Raw genomic sequence first — 19,196 nt, 5'->3', positions numbered from 1 at the left:
CCCCAAGGCATTTACTTGCATCTCTCAATCTACATTCTACCTCCACCTATAATCCTCCCTTTCCCACTACATTTGCACCCAAGTATCTAAAGCTATCCACTTCCTTCAGACTGTCTCCCATAATGTTCACTTCCAATTTGCTGCCATATTCTCCCCTTGTATATCTTATCACCTTACTCACATTTATATTCAATTTCCTTCTTTCACACACCTTCCCAAACTCCGTCACTAACTTTCTTAATCCCTTCTCTGATCTTGCTACAAGCTCAGTGTCATCAGCAAACAACAACTGGGATATCTCCCACTTTTCTCCATTTTCTTTAACCATATCCAATCACTGGCCCATTACCCTTGTGTTTACCTCTCACACCACCCCATCCATGTACAAATTAAACAGCCGAGGCAACATAAGATATCACTGGCTCTATTACTCTCATAGAAACTCTTGACTACTCTTAAAAGTTTTCCTCCTATCCCATATATCTGCAATACCTCCCACAGTGCCTTCCTGTCTACACTGTCATAAGCCTTTTTTAAATCCATAAAAGCCTAAAAAACATCCTTACCTTTTCCTAGTTTTCTCACATATCTACCTTACCACAAAAATCTGATCCATGCAATCTCTACCTGTCCTAAACCCACACTGTTCCTCACCTATTACTCCATGTGTTCTTCTCCTAATCCTCTCAATCAAAACCCTCCCAACTACACTCAACAAACTGATCACTCTGAAACTACTTCACTCACACTTGTCAAGTGGAACTATACAGACACTATGGCACTCTACCCACTTTTAGACAAACATTAAACAGCCTCACCAGCCAGTCCACCATCACTGTACCTCCCTTTTTTTGACACTCCACATGACCCCCATCTAACCCAGGTGCCTTACCTGCTCTCATAATCTTAATAACGCTTTCACTTCATCTTTCCTTATTTCTCTTCAATTTTCCTCATTCATCACTGTCATTTTCTTAGTGCTTCCAACTGCAACTACCTTTTCTTCCCTAACCTCCTTCACATATAGCAACTCCCCAAAATACTCTGCCCATCTTCCTCTTACTGCTGTCTCTTCCACTATCTTCTCTCCAACCACATCTTTTACCTTTTCTCTACTTGATTTGGCTCCTCTTCCTCTCTGAATTTCCTTCCAAAACATCTTTTTACTACTTTCAAACTTTGTCATACTCTTTCCCCATTTCACATGTGCTCTCCTTTTTGCCTTATTTATCTTATGCTTTACTTCTCTTTTCTTTGTACCTCTCATATAATTCTCTCATCCTATTTTGTAACCAGTCTGTGAATGATTGTTTCTTCTCTTCTACAACCTTCTTTGCTTCATCATCCCACCACTCACTACTTTTCCTCCAGTCCTCCTTGTTCCCCATTCCTCCTCCACTCCTAGGGCAGTATGAGAAAGACAAGCTGGTTCTGACCAAAGCCAGGATACAAAATTTTATATGTAATTGGCAAGTTGTCAATTTTACCAATGGATTAAAAAGTGTAATGAAGGGACATTCCTTTTCTTTCTCATTTAAGCAGTTCACTCTAAGTACCTCCCTACTTTCTGTCCTTTTTCTTTCTCCATCTATCCTCCACTCTCAAATTACTTCCATCAAAAAATGATCTGATATCACCCACTCTCTCCCTTTAAAATATGTACATCCAAAACTCTTCCTACTCTTCTCCTGGTTACCACTATATAGTCCATTAAAGCCCTATCCACCAACCTTCCATCCACCACCCTCTCCCATGTGTACTTATGCTTGGCTTTCTTCCTAAACACCACCAAATAATAATAATAATAATAAAAAACAATAGCTTATATAAAAGATTTATGTGCAATCATGGTAGAAGCAAGTAAGAAAAGCAACCAAACCTAAAGGTCCCATGGTATAGTGTGTAAGTACCTCAAATATGAAAAATGGAATAAGTTGTGTATAGACAATTCACTAGAATAGAGTTAACAAATCATTCATTCTCAAGGAGGAAGGAGGAGAAAATTTGTGGCTTTTACCTGAGCTACTTGTCCTTCGGCTTGGTCTTTTCCCTCTGCTTGGCCCACCTCTTTGCCTTCTTCAAACTTGGGCTTGCCTCCTGCTTCACTGATCATCTGTTCTGCATTCATTGTGTCAAACTCCTCCAAGAAAAAGTCTGGTATCAAAGTTTTACCTGTTGAAGGAAATTTTTCTTTATTCATACCTTTATTTGTTGAAAACATAGAGGAGTTAAGATGAGAGGGAAACAAATGGGAGTAATCATTGATTGCCTTAGATAATATGCAATACATACATATACAAGGCTTTTTTCCCTTACAAGGGAGGTAGCCAAAAAAACAAAGCCATAAAAACCACTCCCAACTATTCCATCCCCAACATACTCCACTACCATCCACCTCCTTCCCTCCCTCTTATCTTGGCACCTCCTGGATGATGGGTCATCCCTGCATCTTGTCCACTGCCCTGGGTCAAAAGCAGTGTCGCAAGACACAGCACATCCACAGCAAGGCCACTTCATTAAATCGGCAACCTCCCTTCTCCATCCCCTCATGCAGAATAGATGGGGAGAAATCCCTTCAGGCTGCGTCAATTTATTTCCCACACATACTCCCAGTCTGCTGCCCCCCATCCCCTACCCACTCCATCTCATGCATCACAGCATCATCCATACACAACCATTCTCCATTCACCTCTATCTTCTGTCCTCTCTTGTCTTTCCTCAACAGACATTCCCTTCTTTCCCAAAGCCCCTTTTACCCCCATTCATCCATCTCATCCTAGGTTGATCCCTCATGTTCAATCTTTCCATATCTGCCTTCCACACTTCTTTTATAGTCTTTCTTCACTCGTTCTTTCCATGTGTCTAATCCATCCCAATACTCTTTCATCAACCCTATCTCCCAACTCCCTTTCCACCCCCATTCTCTTCCTCACCTTCTCACTCTATCCAGCCTAGTAACCCCTATCATACTTCTCAGGCACCTCATCTCAAACACATTCAAACTCCTCCTCTCTTATGTTCCATGTTTCTGCCCTGTACAGTGCTGTTGGCACAATCACTCCTTCATACAATCTCCTCTTAGCATCCATTCCCAAATGTCTATTTCTCATTACACTTTTTAATCCCCTAAGGCACTGACTCGCTTCTCTCAACCTACATTCTACCTCCACCTCCAGTCCTCCCTTTCCCACCATATTCACAATACTCCCATAGTGCCTTCCTGTCTACCCTGTCATAAGCCTTTTCCAGGGAGGGAGGGTGGAGGGGTGTGGAGTGTTTTCGGGGATGGAATGGGTGGGAATGATTTTATGCCTTTTCCTTTTTGGCTACCTCCCTAGTAAGGGGGAAAAAGCCTTGGTATATGTATGTATGTATAATAGCCCAAAAAAACATCCTTACCTTTTCCTAAAGCTTTCTCACATATATGTCTTAACACAAAAATCTGATCTACACAACCCCTACCTGTCCTAAACCCACACTGTTCCTTACCAATTACTCCCTCTGTTCCACTCAATCAAGACCCTCCCATAAGCTTTCCCAACTACACAACATACACTCTATAAAGGATTTGTGGGAAAACCCAGTTTCGGCTGTGGCATTCCTTGGGGAGACGGGACTGCTCGGACAGACAGTCTAGGGAACGACAACAACAACTACACTTAAACTGATCCCTCTGAAACTATACTCACATTTGTCCCCCTTTACCCTCTCTTAAACAAACATTAAATAACCTCACCAGCCAGTCCACCATCACTGTACCTCCTTTTTTCAGACATTCTGCATGACATCCATCCAACCCAGGTGTCTTACCTGCTCTCATCCTCTTAACAACTGCTTTCACTTCATCTTTCATTATTTCTCCTCCATTTTCCTCAGTCATCATGGTCATTTTCTTAGCACTTCACATCTGCTCTCCTTTACCTTATGCTTTACTCTCGTCTCTTTACTTTGTACCTCTCATATGATTCCCTCGTCCTATTTTGTAACCAATCTGTGAAAGCTCACTTCTTCTCTTCTACACCCTTCTTTGCTTCCTCATCCCACCACTCACTACTCTTCCTTTTATTTCCTCCCATCCTCTTTGTTCCACACATCATCTTTGCACACCTTATGACTCCCTCCTTGAATCATCCCCATTCCTCCTCTACTCCTAGTTCTAATCTATCCTTCACTCCCTCCCACTCCTCTCTCAGCTTCTTATTGTACTCCTCCTTTTCTTTCTCATTTAAGCAGTTCACTCTAAGCACTTCCTTACCTTCTGTTGTTTTCCTCTTTCTCCATCGATCCTCCACTCTCAACTTACCTTACCAAAAAATTATCTGATATTCCCCCACTCTCTCCCCTTAGAACATACATCCTTTACTCTTCCTACTATACTCCTGGTTACCAATATATAGTTCATTAATGCTCTATCTATCACCCTTTCCCATGTGTATTTATGATTTCTTCCTAAACACTGTATTTGCTATCATTAACTCTCAAGACACATCTCCACCATCAACTCTCAATTATGATTTTTTCTGGAACTCCACAATTCCCAACCACTCTGTCTATTAGTTCATTTCCTACCCTATCATTAAGGTCTCTTAATACTATGCACTTGTTTAAATCTATCCAAAAAGCCTCCCTTTCTTCTACATTCTTCTCACTACCAGGCCCATATGCACTTACAAAAACCCACATCTCCCTTCCCTGTTTCACCTTCATCCACATTAACCTTAACCCCTTCACTCCGGGGCACATCGCACGACTAGCAGCATTAGCTGCCAGATGTGCGATGTTGCGTCATAATAATCACATTATAAAAAATAAAGTCACTGCTCTATCACTCGTTCTCTTTCACTCGTGAATTTTGATAACCATAGAAATATGATGAAGCCAGTTGTATGGGGGTCACGCAGGTATGACTACAATAAATATAATCTAGACGCCAATGTCGGCATCCTTGCGTACTCACTTGCTCTTCATGACGCCTATGTAGGCGTCACCGTATGGAAGGGGTTAAAAAAAACCTCCTTCCACTCCATTACACATTTACCTATCTCTTCACTTCCTAGTATAGCCACCCCTTCTCTCCCTCCTTCTCTCTTCACTCCTGAGAACCTCCCAACTACACTCCCATACTCACACATGCCCCTCCCTCAACTTAGATTCACCCAATTTTTCTTCTCATAAACATACTGCCTATCTCTTCCCTTTTACTATCATCTGTACCACATCCATGCACATTAAAAGACCCAAACCTTAGGGTACTGGTTGGAAAACTCCCCTGACCCTCTTATGCCTTACTCTTTTTAGGAATATCCCCTTTGGGGTATGACTCAAGTGGGAAGACTTGGTGGCAGTATTATTTGTCCTCCACCACAGGGTTAGGGAGAAAGAGAGAAAGAGAAAGAGAGAGAGAGAGAGAAAAAAAAAAAAAAAAAAAAAGGGGTATGGGGACAGCATAACGGAGGGGTAGCCGCAGTATAATAAAGTATCATAATTTCTTTATGAACAGAAATTTCCTCTATCACAGACAAAATGATGTGTGACCCTTGTCCATAGAGGCACTCCATATAGACCCTAAAGTATCAGCTGCATGCTACTTTACCACAATAACATGCAGCTAATAACCCAGACAGGGTAAGCAATACAAAATGTAAAATAAAAAGTCCTCCCTAACATACATTATAACAACCTAACTTGACAGTTACAAGAGATATCAATTTGAACTTGAAAATTAATCTTAATCTATACAAGAAAAACCCACCTGGCTCTACAGCATAATGATCAAAGTCTGTGATGCCTTCAGCTCTAAGAACTGTTTCATCAACTGCAAAGTTCCCCGTGTAGCTATGGGAGTCTTTACAGAGGATTACATATGCTGCATCTGCCATGATTTCAGGTTTACGACACTGGCTTCCCACCTCTTTTCCACCAAGCATCTCCATGGCAGCAGTGATGATAGCTGTTTAAAAAAGAATAAACAAAATAAAAATAAAATTATTATCTACTTAAAGGCTTGATGCCATTTGATATCACAATCTTATCAGAGAGGGCTAGGGCAGTACTTCCTTACAAAAGACTTTTTGAATTGGAAATTAATGCATCTATTTCATGGTATAACTTAACATATGCCTACATCTCAAGATACTAACAAGAACACGTCCCTTCAGGCTGCATACATTTCTCACCCATTCACAACCAGTCTCCACTAACACTTAACTCTTCCACTCTCCCTCCCCTGCTCAAGACATTCCTCTTGCACTCAATATCCCTTTCCCTCAATCCATTCACCTCTGCCTTCTATACTCATTTTGCTAGTCTTTCTTCATTTGTTCTTTCCACATGCCCAAACCATCCCAGCATTCTTTGATCCACTGCATCTCCTAGGTGCCTCACCTGATTTCTCTATTCACCATTGTAAACCCTACCACACTTCTTAAAGATCCACCTCAAACACATTTAGGCTCCTTCCTGCCTCATTGAAATTCCAAGTCTCTGTTCCATACAGTGTCATCAGCACAATCCCCCCCTCATAGTCTTCTCTTTGGGTTCATCTGTAGATACCTATTTCTCATGACATTTCATTATAGCCCCCTCCTTGCTCTAGAATTCATCTTCACACTGAATCCTCCTTTCCCTGCTACATGTGGCCCTAAGCAATTCTTGCAGCCCCTTTTAAACTTGCCAATTCACTGTCACCCTTGTACATCTTATTGCCATAAATTTGCCCAGATTTACTTTCAACTTTCTTCTTTCATATACCCTCCCAAACTCTGACACTGCTTCATTCCCTCTTCTGATCAAGCTAGAAGTAGTGTCACCTACAAACTATTGGTTTACTTCCCACCTCTTTCCAATTTCACTAGCTCTAAATTCTTACTCATCATCATTGCACCTACCTCCTACACCACCCCTTCCATGCAACATTGAACAACCATGGTAACATTACACAACCCTGATGCAGCCCTATCTTTGCCTCAAACCAATGGCTCTCTCCATTCTCTACCCTCACACAAGGTCTACTTTCATGTAAAAAAAAAATTGACTGCCCTCAACAGATATCTTCCTATTCCATACATCCTTAACACATCCCATAATGCCTTTCTGTCAACACTGTTACATCCCTTCTCCAAATCCATAAAACCCAAGAAGATATCCTTATTCCTTACTTAAACTTCTTGTACATCTGCCTTACAATGAAATATAATTAGGAAAATACACAACACCTGTCTTTGGCCACAGTGCATTAGCAGCAATTCCATCTTGTCGGAATTCTTCAGCCATACCAAGCACACACATGGACATCCCATATTTGGCCATAGTGTATGCTACATGATCCTTAAACCAGCGTGGTGACATGCTCAAAGGTGGTGATATATTGAGGATGTGAGGGTTGATACTCTTCAGTAAGTGAGGCACACACAATTTGGACCTGCAAAAACACTATATAAATGACCAGTTCATAAGAAATAGAACTAAACAGCCTATAGTGGGTTATAATAATAATCATTGCCTTGAACATTACTGTATGAAAACCTGCAGCACCATAGCAATTAGGAATAGTCCTTGGGCTCTCCCATTCATCCCTATAGGAGGAAAATTTGGACAGTAGTCTGCATTGCATTAGTGAGACTGTATGCCACTGCCTCTTAGTAGTAGTAGTTAGAGGGGACTAGTCACAACATGACCGTTCTCCTTGTGTAAACAGGTGGAGAGAAGCACAGTCCAGAGACCAAGGCTTCTCATGGCTACATGTCCAGATGGAGGCAAGATGTCAATGGGTCTTGGAGAGAGGTGGCAGAGGGCAAGGAAATGTTTGACCAAGTGCAAGTATACACTGATGATCCCTTTGAAACGGTTGCCAGAACAAACAACATCCACTCTAGGCATCAACATGTGGAGCCTGTAAGTAGCTATGTCACAGTCTATAACACCCTTTATATGTCATATATATTCATCAGACTTCTCTGAAGTCCATACTCTTTCCCTACCTCTACCCACAGGTGTAACTCCAAGGGTCCAGAACCTTGATCAACTTGTGGTCTATTGCTGGTCACCTGGAAGCGGTGGGTACCCTGCATGAGACCTGAGGCAATGGACTGTTGGACTAACATCCACTCCATTTCTGAGTGTGGGGGAAAAGAATAGTGCCACCGAGATTTTCCCACTTGAGTCAGAAAAGGCAACAAAAATGGGATGGGGATAAGACTAGGCATCCTACTCTTTGTAGCCCCTTTGGGGCTACACAATGTCTAAAAAAGGGAGGTACAGTGATGGTGGACTGGCTGGTGAGGTTTAATGTTTGTCTAAAAGAGGGTAGAGTGCTGGAGGACTGGAGGAGTGCCTGTATAGTTCCACTTTACAAGGGAAAAGGGGACAAGTGTGAGTGTAGTAGTTTCAGAGGGATCAGTTTGTTGAGTGTAGTTGGGAAGGCTTATGGGAGGTTTTTGATCGAGATGATCAGGAGAGGAAGAGAGGGAGTAATTGGTGAGGAACAGTGAGGGTTTTGGGCATGTAGGGGTTGCACTGATAATACTTTTGTGGTAAGGCAGATATGTTATGGTTATGGTATGATATTTAAGCCAGTGGCCAGGCACTGGGACCGAGGAGGTCATTCAGTGCCATCATGACTGATTGGTGAAGAGTGGGTAAAAGATTAAAATTTGATAAAATTATAAAATCATTAAATTTGGTTAAAAAATGAATAGATAAAAAGTAGAAGTAAATAAAATTGTTTTGATAGAGATCTCAATTTCATTGAAAAGATTTGTTTCTTTTAAAAATCCAAAAAGTTTATCAATATCAGCTTCCTCACCCAAAATCTCTTTAACCCATTCACGACGGGTATCATGTATACATGTCATAGCAGAATTGCCACAGACGACGGGGGCATGTATAGATGACATGACACTTGCCGACGGGGAAGTCATACATAGCTGCACGAGTTGTTTTGGTACTAACGCCGGGCAACATGTATTGATGATTTCTCTTCCGAAACGACGGGATATCATACATGCATGCCATATTTTTTATTTATTTATTTATTTATTTTTTATTTATTTATTTATTTTATTTTATTTATTTATTATTTATTTTTTATTCGTTCTACTTATTGTTCCCCCCATCCCTCTCCTCCTCCACCTCCCACACGCGAACCTGAAACAGTGGGGAGGGGGGGGATGGAGGGTATGCTCCCCCCCTATCCCATGGGAGGGGGGATTCCCTCCTCTACCCCCGTTTCTCTTCTCCTCCACCTCCCATACACGAACTGGAGCCAATGGGGAGGGGGGGAGGGGGGTATGATTCCTAACTCCATTTCCCACCCTACCCCCCCCCCCCTATCCCACTTTCCTTACACCAATTAGTGAAGGGGATATCATGGGAGGGGGGTATGCTTTCTAACTCCATTTCCCCCCCTACCCCCCTACCCCCCAACCGAGGTTACAACAGGAGATCCTAGGCCTCTCTCGCCACTCGCTAGCCTGACATCATGCCACGCAAGCAACTTTCAACCGCTTCCTCAACCCCTGCCTGTTCTGGTGCTGACCCTGGCTCAGCTCAGCCTTCCACTTCTGGTCTTAGAGCCAAGAAGAGGACCCAGCGACTTTCAACCCCTAGGCCTGACTCTGACGTTGACGACCCGGCAATTGTTACTCGACCTCCTCCTGCCTCAACCTCAACTCCTACCTCAACCCCTGCCCGTTCTGGGGCTGACCCTGGCTCAGGTCAGCCTTCCACTTCTGGTGTTAGAGCCAAGAAGAGGACCCGACGACCTTCAACCCCTAGACCTGACTCTGACTCGGAGGTAGACGACCCGGCACCTGTTACTCGTCCTCCTGCTACATCTCAACAACCTGCCACAAATGTAAGTGTGAAAATTTATGTTTGAAATGTAATTATTTTGATTGTAATATAAATGTGTGACAGTTTTCACATACACGTGCGAGATGCATATTTTATGTGATCTATTTTGTATATTTTCAGGTCCCAGACTCTGACTTGGAGCTGGATACAGGGGGTGACGATGCCTTGCAGCTTCGGTCGGACAACTCTTCGTCAGAAGAAGAGGAGTGGTCTGACTTGGATTTTGTGGACTTCACCCCATCAGACAACGACCCTAACACCTCGCAGGATTCAATCCCATCTGACGTCCCTCTTGCCAATATACGTCAGGATATGTTCAAGAGGAATGCTCCCGGGACCCCATCCTTCGTGTGGAAAAAGGCACAAAATATCCCACGGGTGAATGGTTTTTCAGCCTATCCAGGTGTAACACCACCCCTGGATGAGGAATCATCTGCCTGGGATATTTTTAGGACCCTCTTCCCAGACCATCTGTTGGACATCATGGCTGATGAAACCAACAGATATGCTCAGCAGCACCCACCCACCAGTTCCAGCCACATGAAGGATTGGGAGCCAATAACACCAAAGGACATAAGGACGTTTATGGGACTGAAGATATTGATGGGCATCCACAGGCTCCCAGACCAGCGGGACTACTGGTCGAGAGACGAGTACTTGGGAGTCAATATTTTTAGAAAAAGTATGCCTCGTGATACTTTCAGCAAGATTGCCACCCACCTGCACTTCACCAACAACGAGGAACAACCTGACAATGACAAGCTCTGGAAGCTCCGCCCCATCATTGATACCTTCACTGAGACGTTCCGTTCAGCCTACGTGCCCAGCAGAGAAATCACTGTTGATGAGTCCATCCTGCGGTACCGAGGGCGTCACCACGCAATTCAGTACAACCCCACCAAGAGGGGCCGCTTTGGCTTCAAAGCCTATAAGCTCTGCGTGAGTGACGGTCCAGCAGCTGGCTACACATGCTCCTTCAAGATATATATGGGGCAGGAGAACAGGGGAGATGTGCCAACCTCCCAGAAAGTTGTCGTCCAACTGATGGAGTGTGCCAGACTGTTGGATAAGGGGTATAATTTGTACTTGGACAACTGGTACAGTTCCCCTTCCCTCTACCACTACCTGCAGTCCAGGAGGACAAACGTGGTGGGCACTGTACGGCTGAACCGTAAGTACATGCCACGTGATCTGGAGGCCAATAGGCGGGGTGATATTGACTTCCGGTCCACTAAAACAGGGATGTTGGCACTCCAGTGGAAGGACAAGAGAGTTGTCACCATGCTCTCCACTGCTCACACCAGTGAGACTACGGAAGCCGGCCAGGACAGGAGAGGGAACGTGAAGGTAAAACCGAAGGCAGTGGTGGACTATTGCAACGGTATGAAGGGGGTCGACCTCTCCGACCAGCTTGCAAAGTATTATGCTATCCCCAGGAAGGTAAACAAGTGGTACATCAAGCTTTTCTACCATTTGTTTGATTGCCTCATAGTCAATACGTACAGTCTGTACAAGCAGCTGGGTGGAACAACATCCCAGAAAAATATGAGGCTTGGCCTGGTGGATAGACTGCTGAACTTTGACCGTCGGAGAGGTCGCTCCAGAACCCCCTCGGTCCCTCCATCTGCCAACGGTATGGACACGCGGGTCCATATCCTGGTGGACACACCTGACCGGAAGTTCCGACGCTGCCATGGCTGCTGGGAGCAATCAAAGAAGAGGAAGATGGTGAGGTATATGTGCAAGGAGTGTAACCTCAGCTTCTGCCCTGCCTTTTGCTTCAACCACCACCACGGCCTCCAGTAGCACAGGCTGACGTGCAGGTGGGAGGCAGCTAATAGAATAGGATAGATTTTTTTTTTTTATAGGTTTAGTGGATAGGGACCTCTCAGATGGAATGAACCTTGACGTGGTTGAGAGGCTGAGTAACCAATATGGTAAAACATATTGGTGAAACCAATACATTCCAAATAGTATATAAAACAATCCATGTATTCAACTAAATAAAGATTTTCTGTTCTCGAGAGAGTGTCGCTATTGAAGAGGATGAGCTAAAGAATAGAAGATGGATTGACAGTTCAGAGGTCTTTGGCGGAGAAGAAGAAGAAGAAGAAGAAGAAAATGATGAGAACCAAAAGCCGAACAGAAAACGGGTGGAAAAATTTGACGTAAAACACTGTCCCAAACGACGGGATGACATCTATAAATGCATAAACAATAAATCAATTTGCTGTAATGTTTACAGGCTTCAGTAAAAGACAAAATAGTATTAGACAATTTCATATTGTAATATATCTAGTACTTGATAATAAATTATATAATATATCATATAATGTATCATTATCATGGCCGATTCTCAAGTAATATGCCTCATAAACTCAACCTTATCAACCTCGAAAGTATTTTATATACAAAGCTGTATCGCCAAAGAAGGCAAACAGACACGAAAGGAAATTATTGTGTGAGGACTATACAATGTCGTCCGCCACTGTAGAGCCGCCGGCATGAGCGTTACCGCTCATTTTCTGTTGCCCGGAATACGGTGCCGCCAAGCCTACACCCGCCCCGTCGTCAATGGGTTAAGAAAGGCAGATATGTTAGAAAGCTGTATAAAAGGGTAAGGATAGTTTTTGGGCCTTTGTGGTTTTGGAAAATGGTTACAATAGGGTAGACAGGAAGACACTGTAGGAGGTATTGCAAATATATGGGATAAAAGGAAAGCTGTTAAGAGCAGTCAAGAGTCTTTATGAGAGTAGAGCCTCTGTTTGAATTAGAAATGGAGAGCGAGTGGTTTGAGGTAAAGGTGGGATTTCACCAGGGATGTGTTATGTTGCCTTGGCTGTTCAATTTATACAAGGATGGGGTGGTGTGAGAGGTAAACACAAAGGTAATGGGGTGGGGATTGGAGATGGTTCAAGAAAATGGAGAAAAATGGGAGATAAGCCAGTTGTTGTTTGCTGATAACACTGTGCATGTGGCAGGATCTGAGGAGGAATTAAGGAAGTTAGTGAGAGTTTGGGAGTGTGTGTGAAAGAAGGAAGTTGAAGATAAATGTGGGTAAAAGAAAGGAAATGTGATGTACAAGGGGAGAATGTGGCAGCAACTTGGAAGAGAGTATTAAGGGAGAGAGACTGGAGGAAGTGGATAGCTTCAGATACTTGGGAGCAAATGTGGTGGGAAAAGGAATGGAGGTAGAATGTAGATTGAGAGAAGCAAGTAAATGCCTTGGTGGATTAAAAAGTGTAATGAGAAATAGACATTTGAGAATGCATGCTAATATGAGATAGTATGAAGGAGTGGTTGTGCTGACAGCATTGTATAGGCCAGAAACATGGAACATAAGAGAGGAAGAGAGGAAGAATTTAAATGTTTTGAGATGAAATGCCTGAGAATTATGGCAGGGGTTACTAGGCTGGATAGAGTGAGGAACAAGGAGGTGAGGAAGAGAGCAAGGGTAGAAAGGGAGTTGGGAGATGGGGTTGATGAAAGAGTATTGGGATGATTTGGACACATGGAGAATGAGTGAAGAAAGATTAGTAAAAGAGGTGTGGAAGGCAGAGGAAGGGGGAGTGAGCATGAGGGGGCAACCAAGGATGAGATGGATGGATTGAATGGATGGGGGTTAATGCGAGTGGAGTATGTGGGGATGGAATGGGTAGGAGTGGATTTTATGTCAGTTTTTGGCTACCTCCCTTGTAAGGGGGGAAAAGCCATTAGTATATGTATGTGTAGATCAATTGTATCATGAACAGGAAGACTATCACATGCACTGTGTTATGCCCTAGTGTGAATATAATAAAACATTTCATGTCTGTCATTGTCAACAACCTTGTGTGAATATTCAAATCTTGTGTGTATAGTCTATATATATATTATCTCTTATGTATATATATGTAATGTGTTGCATATTGCGTTGAAGAATATTTAATGTCATTTAATGGTGATGTGCATTGTGGGGTGGTGTGTGATGGTGTGAAGTGAGAGAGAGGGGAGTTGTAAAAAATAGATTCAATTCAATGTTCCAAACGTCCTACTTGAATGTCTGAAATATGTCCTATACTGGGGTGCCTGACACACTGTTTAGGTGTGCAGTTGGTGATATAATCAAGAAAAGGGATATAAGGTAATGCAAGATGCTTTTGTGAAAGGATGAAATATATAGTCAACCAAGGAGGAAGTGGCTCCCTCCTCTATCAGCCAGTAAATGTTCTTTGCCAGCTCTGGCTGACCAGTTGTCAGGACTCTCTTCATGACTACACAATGAATGTGTATGTTCTTCTCCAGTCACCAGTTGATTAGTCATCAGGACTCTCTTCATAACTACACAATGCCTGTGTATGTTCTTCTCTAGATCCCACACAACTAAAGCCATCAGGACTCTCTGCATGACTACATAATGCCTGTGTATATTCTTCTCCAGTCCCCGGCCAACTAGAGTTGTCAGGACTCTCTTAATGACTACACGATGCCTATGTATGTTCTTCATTCTCTGGCTGACTAAAATCACCAGTACTCTCTTCAGTACTACATGATGCCTGTGTATGTTCTTCTCCAGTACCCAGCAGACTAGTTGTCAGGAGTCTCTTCACAACTACATGATGCCTGTGTGTTCTCCAGTCCCCAGTTGACTAGAATTACCAGAACTCTCTACATGCATACCCAACACCTCTACCTGTTAATCACTCCCTCGCTGAATACCTTTGTCTACCTCTCTATATACCAAGAGCTTCTTTCTCCCTTATAAGGAAGGTAGCTAATATAGCACACACCTATTCCCACCCATTTCCTTCCGTTTTGGACTGCATCAAAATATCATTCACACATAAGCACCCCCTTCCTTACATAACAGTATTATCCATACAGAGTAATTATCCACTCATCCCTACCTCATGCCTTCTCCCTTGCTTAACAGACGTTCCTCTCTTACTCAATGCCCCCTTCACCCCATCCATCTCATCCTCAGTCGTACTCTCAAGTTCATTCCCTCCACCTCTGCCTTCCACACCTCTTTTACTAATCTCTCATCACTCATTCTTTCCATGTATCCAAAACATCCCAATAATCTTTCATTAGCCCTATCTATCATCTCCTTTTCCACTCCCATTTTTGTGATGGTAATTAAATAATTATTTGGTGTTTCAATATTTCATGGTAATAAATTTTTCTGTTGACAATTCCAATTTTTCATCCTTCCTCTGACTTTGATAAGAATACAAGTCATACATTTCCAGCTTGGTATATGGTGAGAATTTCCTACCAGGTACATGAGATAGATGTATATCAGAGGGACGTGATACACTGCATAAGCAGTGGGTGGAATACATAGCTACTAGGTTTATGCTGTACCATATTCATACAGGGTGAGGCATAAGTAATGCCCTTTTTACTTTTTAATCTTATAATGTATATTTTCTTTAATTAATTGCTAAATTTCTATTTTTTCAGATATTTTATACAACCATGAGATAAAAAAGGAACAGTGAGTAAAAGCTATTCAATTGTACTATCAAAACAAAATGGTGCTGAAACTGCAAGATTGTTATCAGTTGAATTTAACATCCCAAGGGTGCAAAGCCGAAATATCACAAGCTTGATTAGAAAATTTGAATCCACAGGAAGTGTAAGTGATGCTCAAAGAGCGGGCAGGCCAATTGTTGCAACAAGCTTAGTAAAGTCCAATGAACTACAAGAATCGTTGCTGCGTTCTCCTCAAAAATCCAGTAGGCGTCTTTCTGCAGAGTTAGCAATCAGTGATAGGAGTGTTCGCACTTCCCCATTAAAGGATAAAAGTTAGGGAATGGTTAAATGAAAATTTTGAAGGTAGATGGAGAGGACGAAGAGGACCAATTGAATGTCCACCACCATCACCAGACATAATACCACCGGATTTTTTTTGTGGGGTGTATTGAAAGATCAGGTTTACAATCTTAAGCCGAAAACAATTCCAGAATTAAAGAATGCAATTTCAGATAAATTTCATGAAATTACCATTGAAGTGTGTCAAAAAGTTTGTAAAAGTGTTGCTGGTAGAGTTCAAAATTGTATGGAACATGAAGGGGAACATTTTGAACATCTCAAATAAATGACTAATTTTTAAAGGTCCACAGCTTTTGTAACTTTTATTTTTTTTTTCTTAAAGTTGGTTTGATTTTATTTTTATTGACCATTATTGAACCCAATAAGCATTCTATTAATTTTGTTAATATATTAATCTATTAACCTGTGGAATACATTCATGTTCAAAAAGATAAAAGATAGTTAAAAAGGCTTTAATTTTGTTTCACTTAAACAAAGGGCGTTACTTATGCCACACCCTGTATGATACACACTTCCTTTCATTCAAGAAAATTTTCCATTCAGAAGAAATGCTCTCTCATGATTTATTAATACGAACTTAAAATAGTGATGATTTGTGTTTTAAAGTAATCAATCAATCCATCATCTTGGCCATTCTTGCAGGAAACCTACAGTCTCCTGGTAACTGGCAATGGTCTCCAGCCTGGCTCACATATCATTCAAGAAGGCTATGTTGTGCTGCTGTCTGGACAGGGAGTGAACAGCATATTGAACCAAATTTAGCATATCTAAGAAAATTGTGTGGAGAGGTGTAGATAGAATGTAGGTAGACAGAAGCAAGTAAATGCCTTGGGGGATTGAAAACTGTAATGACAAATAGACATTTAGGAATGGATACTAAGAATAGATTGTATGAAGGAACATAGGAGAGGAAGCATTTAAATATGTTTGAGATGAAACGTCTTAGAAGTATAGTAGGGGTTATTAGGCTGGATGGAGTGAGAAATGAGGAGGTGAGAAGGAGAGCAGGGGTGGAAAAGGAGTTGGGAGATGGGGTAGATGAAAGTACTAGGATGGTTTTGATGCATGGAAAGGACGAGTGAAAAAAGATTAGTAAATGAAGTCTGGAAGGTAGAGATGGATGGAGTGAACAGGCGGGGGCAACTGAGGCTGAGATGGATGGGGTAAAAGGGGTGTTGAGGAAGGAAGGGAAAAGACAGAAGAAAGGGGAGAGTGGAGAAGGGTTGTGTATGGATGATGCTTTTTTTTCTGCACAAGGGGATGAAGGGGCCCACAAGTCACCAATTAAATGAAGTGGCCTTGCTGTGTCTTGCTGCAATGCTTCTGACCCAGATCAATGATCAAGATGGAGGGATGACCCAACATCCATGAGGAGCCAAGAAAAGATGGAGGGAGTAGGAGTGGAGTGGGTGGGAATGAAATGGATGAGGATGGAATTATGCCTTTTGACCTTGGCTACCTCCCTTATAAGTGGGAAAAAAGATTACAAAGGATTACAAAGGCAGAGCAGGCCAACAGGAGACCTTTTGGTCATTAACTAGTTCGGATGCAAAAAAAAATATATATAATAATGATAACAAAAATAAAATAAAATAAGATAAAATAAAAATCATAATGATAGAAATACAGTGAGTCCTCGTTATGCGGTACATATGCGTTCCTGAAAACCTTAACGCAAATTTAAATTACCGTATACCGAACCCAATTTTCGACTTATGGCAGATGTACCTTCTCCCTGCTCTTTCCTCTTCAAAATATCTAATTTTACCTCCAAAACACGAGTGGATACCGTATCTGTGAATTTTTCTTACAGTAAATAGAATCGAGGGTAGTAATTACCAAATACCGTAACTGTGAATTTACCGGATAAAGAATTACCGTATAAGGAGGACTCACTGTAATAAATAAAATAATTAAATGCATAGGTATAGTTGGATAATAATCAAACATGTAAATACAGTCGAACCTCGAAAGCCCGGACTAATTGGGGGAAAGGGTGGTCCGGTCATCGAAAATATCGCCCTAACAACCGTAGATTTCCATAGCGGTATACGTATAGATAATGTATATGGCATAGAAACACATAGGAAATAATACTCTAACACTGTAATAATAATGCTATAATACTAATAATTCTGTAATAACAACTGTAATACAGGCATGTAAATGTACTGTATATACAGTGTACTGTACTGTATTTTTTTATTACGTACACTGTAAATATCGGAAGGTATGCACGCAGGACAGTGGCGGCAGCCGCGCTTTCTACACTGCCGTGTAGAATGGAAGTGTTGCCATACCGGGGTATACATTTTTCTCGGGCGTGTGCACACTTTCATAGCAAGATATACTTGTCAAACTTTGACAAAATGTTCGTTCTATTTTTTTTATTCTTGAATGTATATAAGGCCCCCATGTCCTAACATATTCAGTAAGATATAAATTTTTTTTCTATATTATTATCACTAAAAGAAAGCTGAAACTTTAGCGAAGAATTTTTTTTCTATATGGTAAAGACATATCTTTTGGGGTATAATATTTTATAAGTAACACAATTACCAATAAAAGTCATATTTTGATGTACCATTTATTATTTGATAACTAGTTCTATGATTTTTAAACAAAAGTTTGAGTTTTTGAATGTTTTTAACAGCCCACTGATATGTAGAAAAAAATTCCTCATGTCCTTGTGCAGTTGCCACATGCCGCTATTTTACTACGTTTTGGTACAAAATTCTATGAAATGGTAGCCCTAGTGGCGGCTTGACTGGGCAGGGTTTGAGTACACATGTACGGCTGTCGCTGCCACCTACCGGACAAATAGGGAACTTTGCTTGAAAAGTCGGCCCTTTGTTCATTTTGACCGGTCATATGAGGGTCCAGGCTTTCGAGGTTCGACTATAGTAAATAATAATAAATTGGCAGATAAATAATAATTAATGGAAATCAAGCAAATAATAAACAGACAAACAATAACAAAAATAATATAAAATAAATGTGTATACATTGTGACGAATGTGAATAGGAGGTAAAGGGAACATGGGTTGAGTTAAATACTTTTATTCCTGACTAGTTTTGAATGAGTGGCTTCTTCAGAGAAGAAGCCACTCAGGCGAAACTAGTCAGGAATAAAAGTATTTCCCTCAGCCTGTGTTCCCTTTACCTCCTATCCACATAAAATAAATGGCAGTCATTACACCATCTTGCTTAGATGTTTATCTAAATGAATCTTAAAGCTTCGAACTGAACTACATTGCACTGCCTCTGCAGGAAGTCTATTCCATTAATCAACTGCATGACTGGCAAAGTTGTTTCTACCCACTTCCAAATTAAATCTATTTCCTGACAGTTTGAGACCATTATTTCTCATTCAGTGTAAAAATTCACATATCTGTAAAATAGTTTACGTTGATCTTTGCATTTTGCTATTATATCTTTTTCATAGTTTCTTTTTTCCTCTCTTCGTATGTCTACGTATTCAGTTCTCAGTTTAATGTATGTTTGCCATTTAGCCTTTTTTTGGCTCT

General features: G+C 41.5%; 1 protein-coding gene across 3 annotated transcripts in view; it reads right to left on the bottom strand.

The window, feature by feature from the left end:
- Hsdl2 (Hydroxysteroid dehydrogenase like 2) overlaps positions 1-19,196 on the bottom strand; it is a 52,282-nt gene that overhangs the window by 3,363 nt on the left and 29,723 nt on the right. For all 3 annotated transcript variants that reach the window (XM_076172932.1, XM_076172933.1, XM_076172931.1), the window contains exons 4-6: positions 7,215-7,420; positions 5,753-5,950; positions 2,018-2,172 (exon numbers count right to left, since the gene is read on the bottom strand). In XM_076172932.1, coding sequence (XP_076029047.1) covers positions 2,018-2,172; positions 5,753-5,950; positions 7,215-7,420 — 559 coding nt within the window. The remainder of the gene's footprint in view (positions 1-2,017; positions 2,173-5,752; positions 5,951-7,214; positions 7,421-19,196) is intronic.

The sequence above is a fragment of the Oratosquilla oratoria genome, chromosome 33 (genome assembly GCF_046742065.1).
Source record: "Oratosquilla oratoria isolate Oo_2021 chromosome 33, ASM4674206v1, whole genome shotgun sequence".
Classification (NCBI taxonomy): domain Eukaryota; kingdom Metazoa; phylum Arthropoda; class Malacostraca; order Stomatopoda; family Squillidae; genus Oratosquilla; species Oratosquilla oratoria.
The sequence above is the reverse complement of the archived record's forward strand: the minus strand, read 5'-3'. Positions and strand labels throughout refer to the sequence as shown.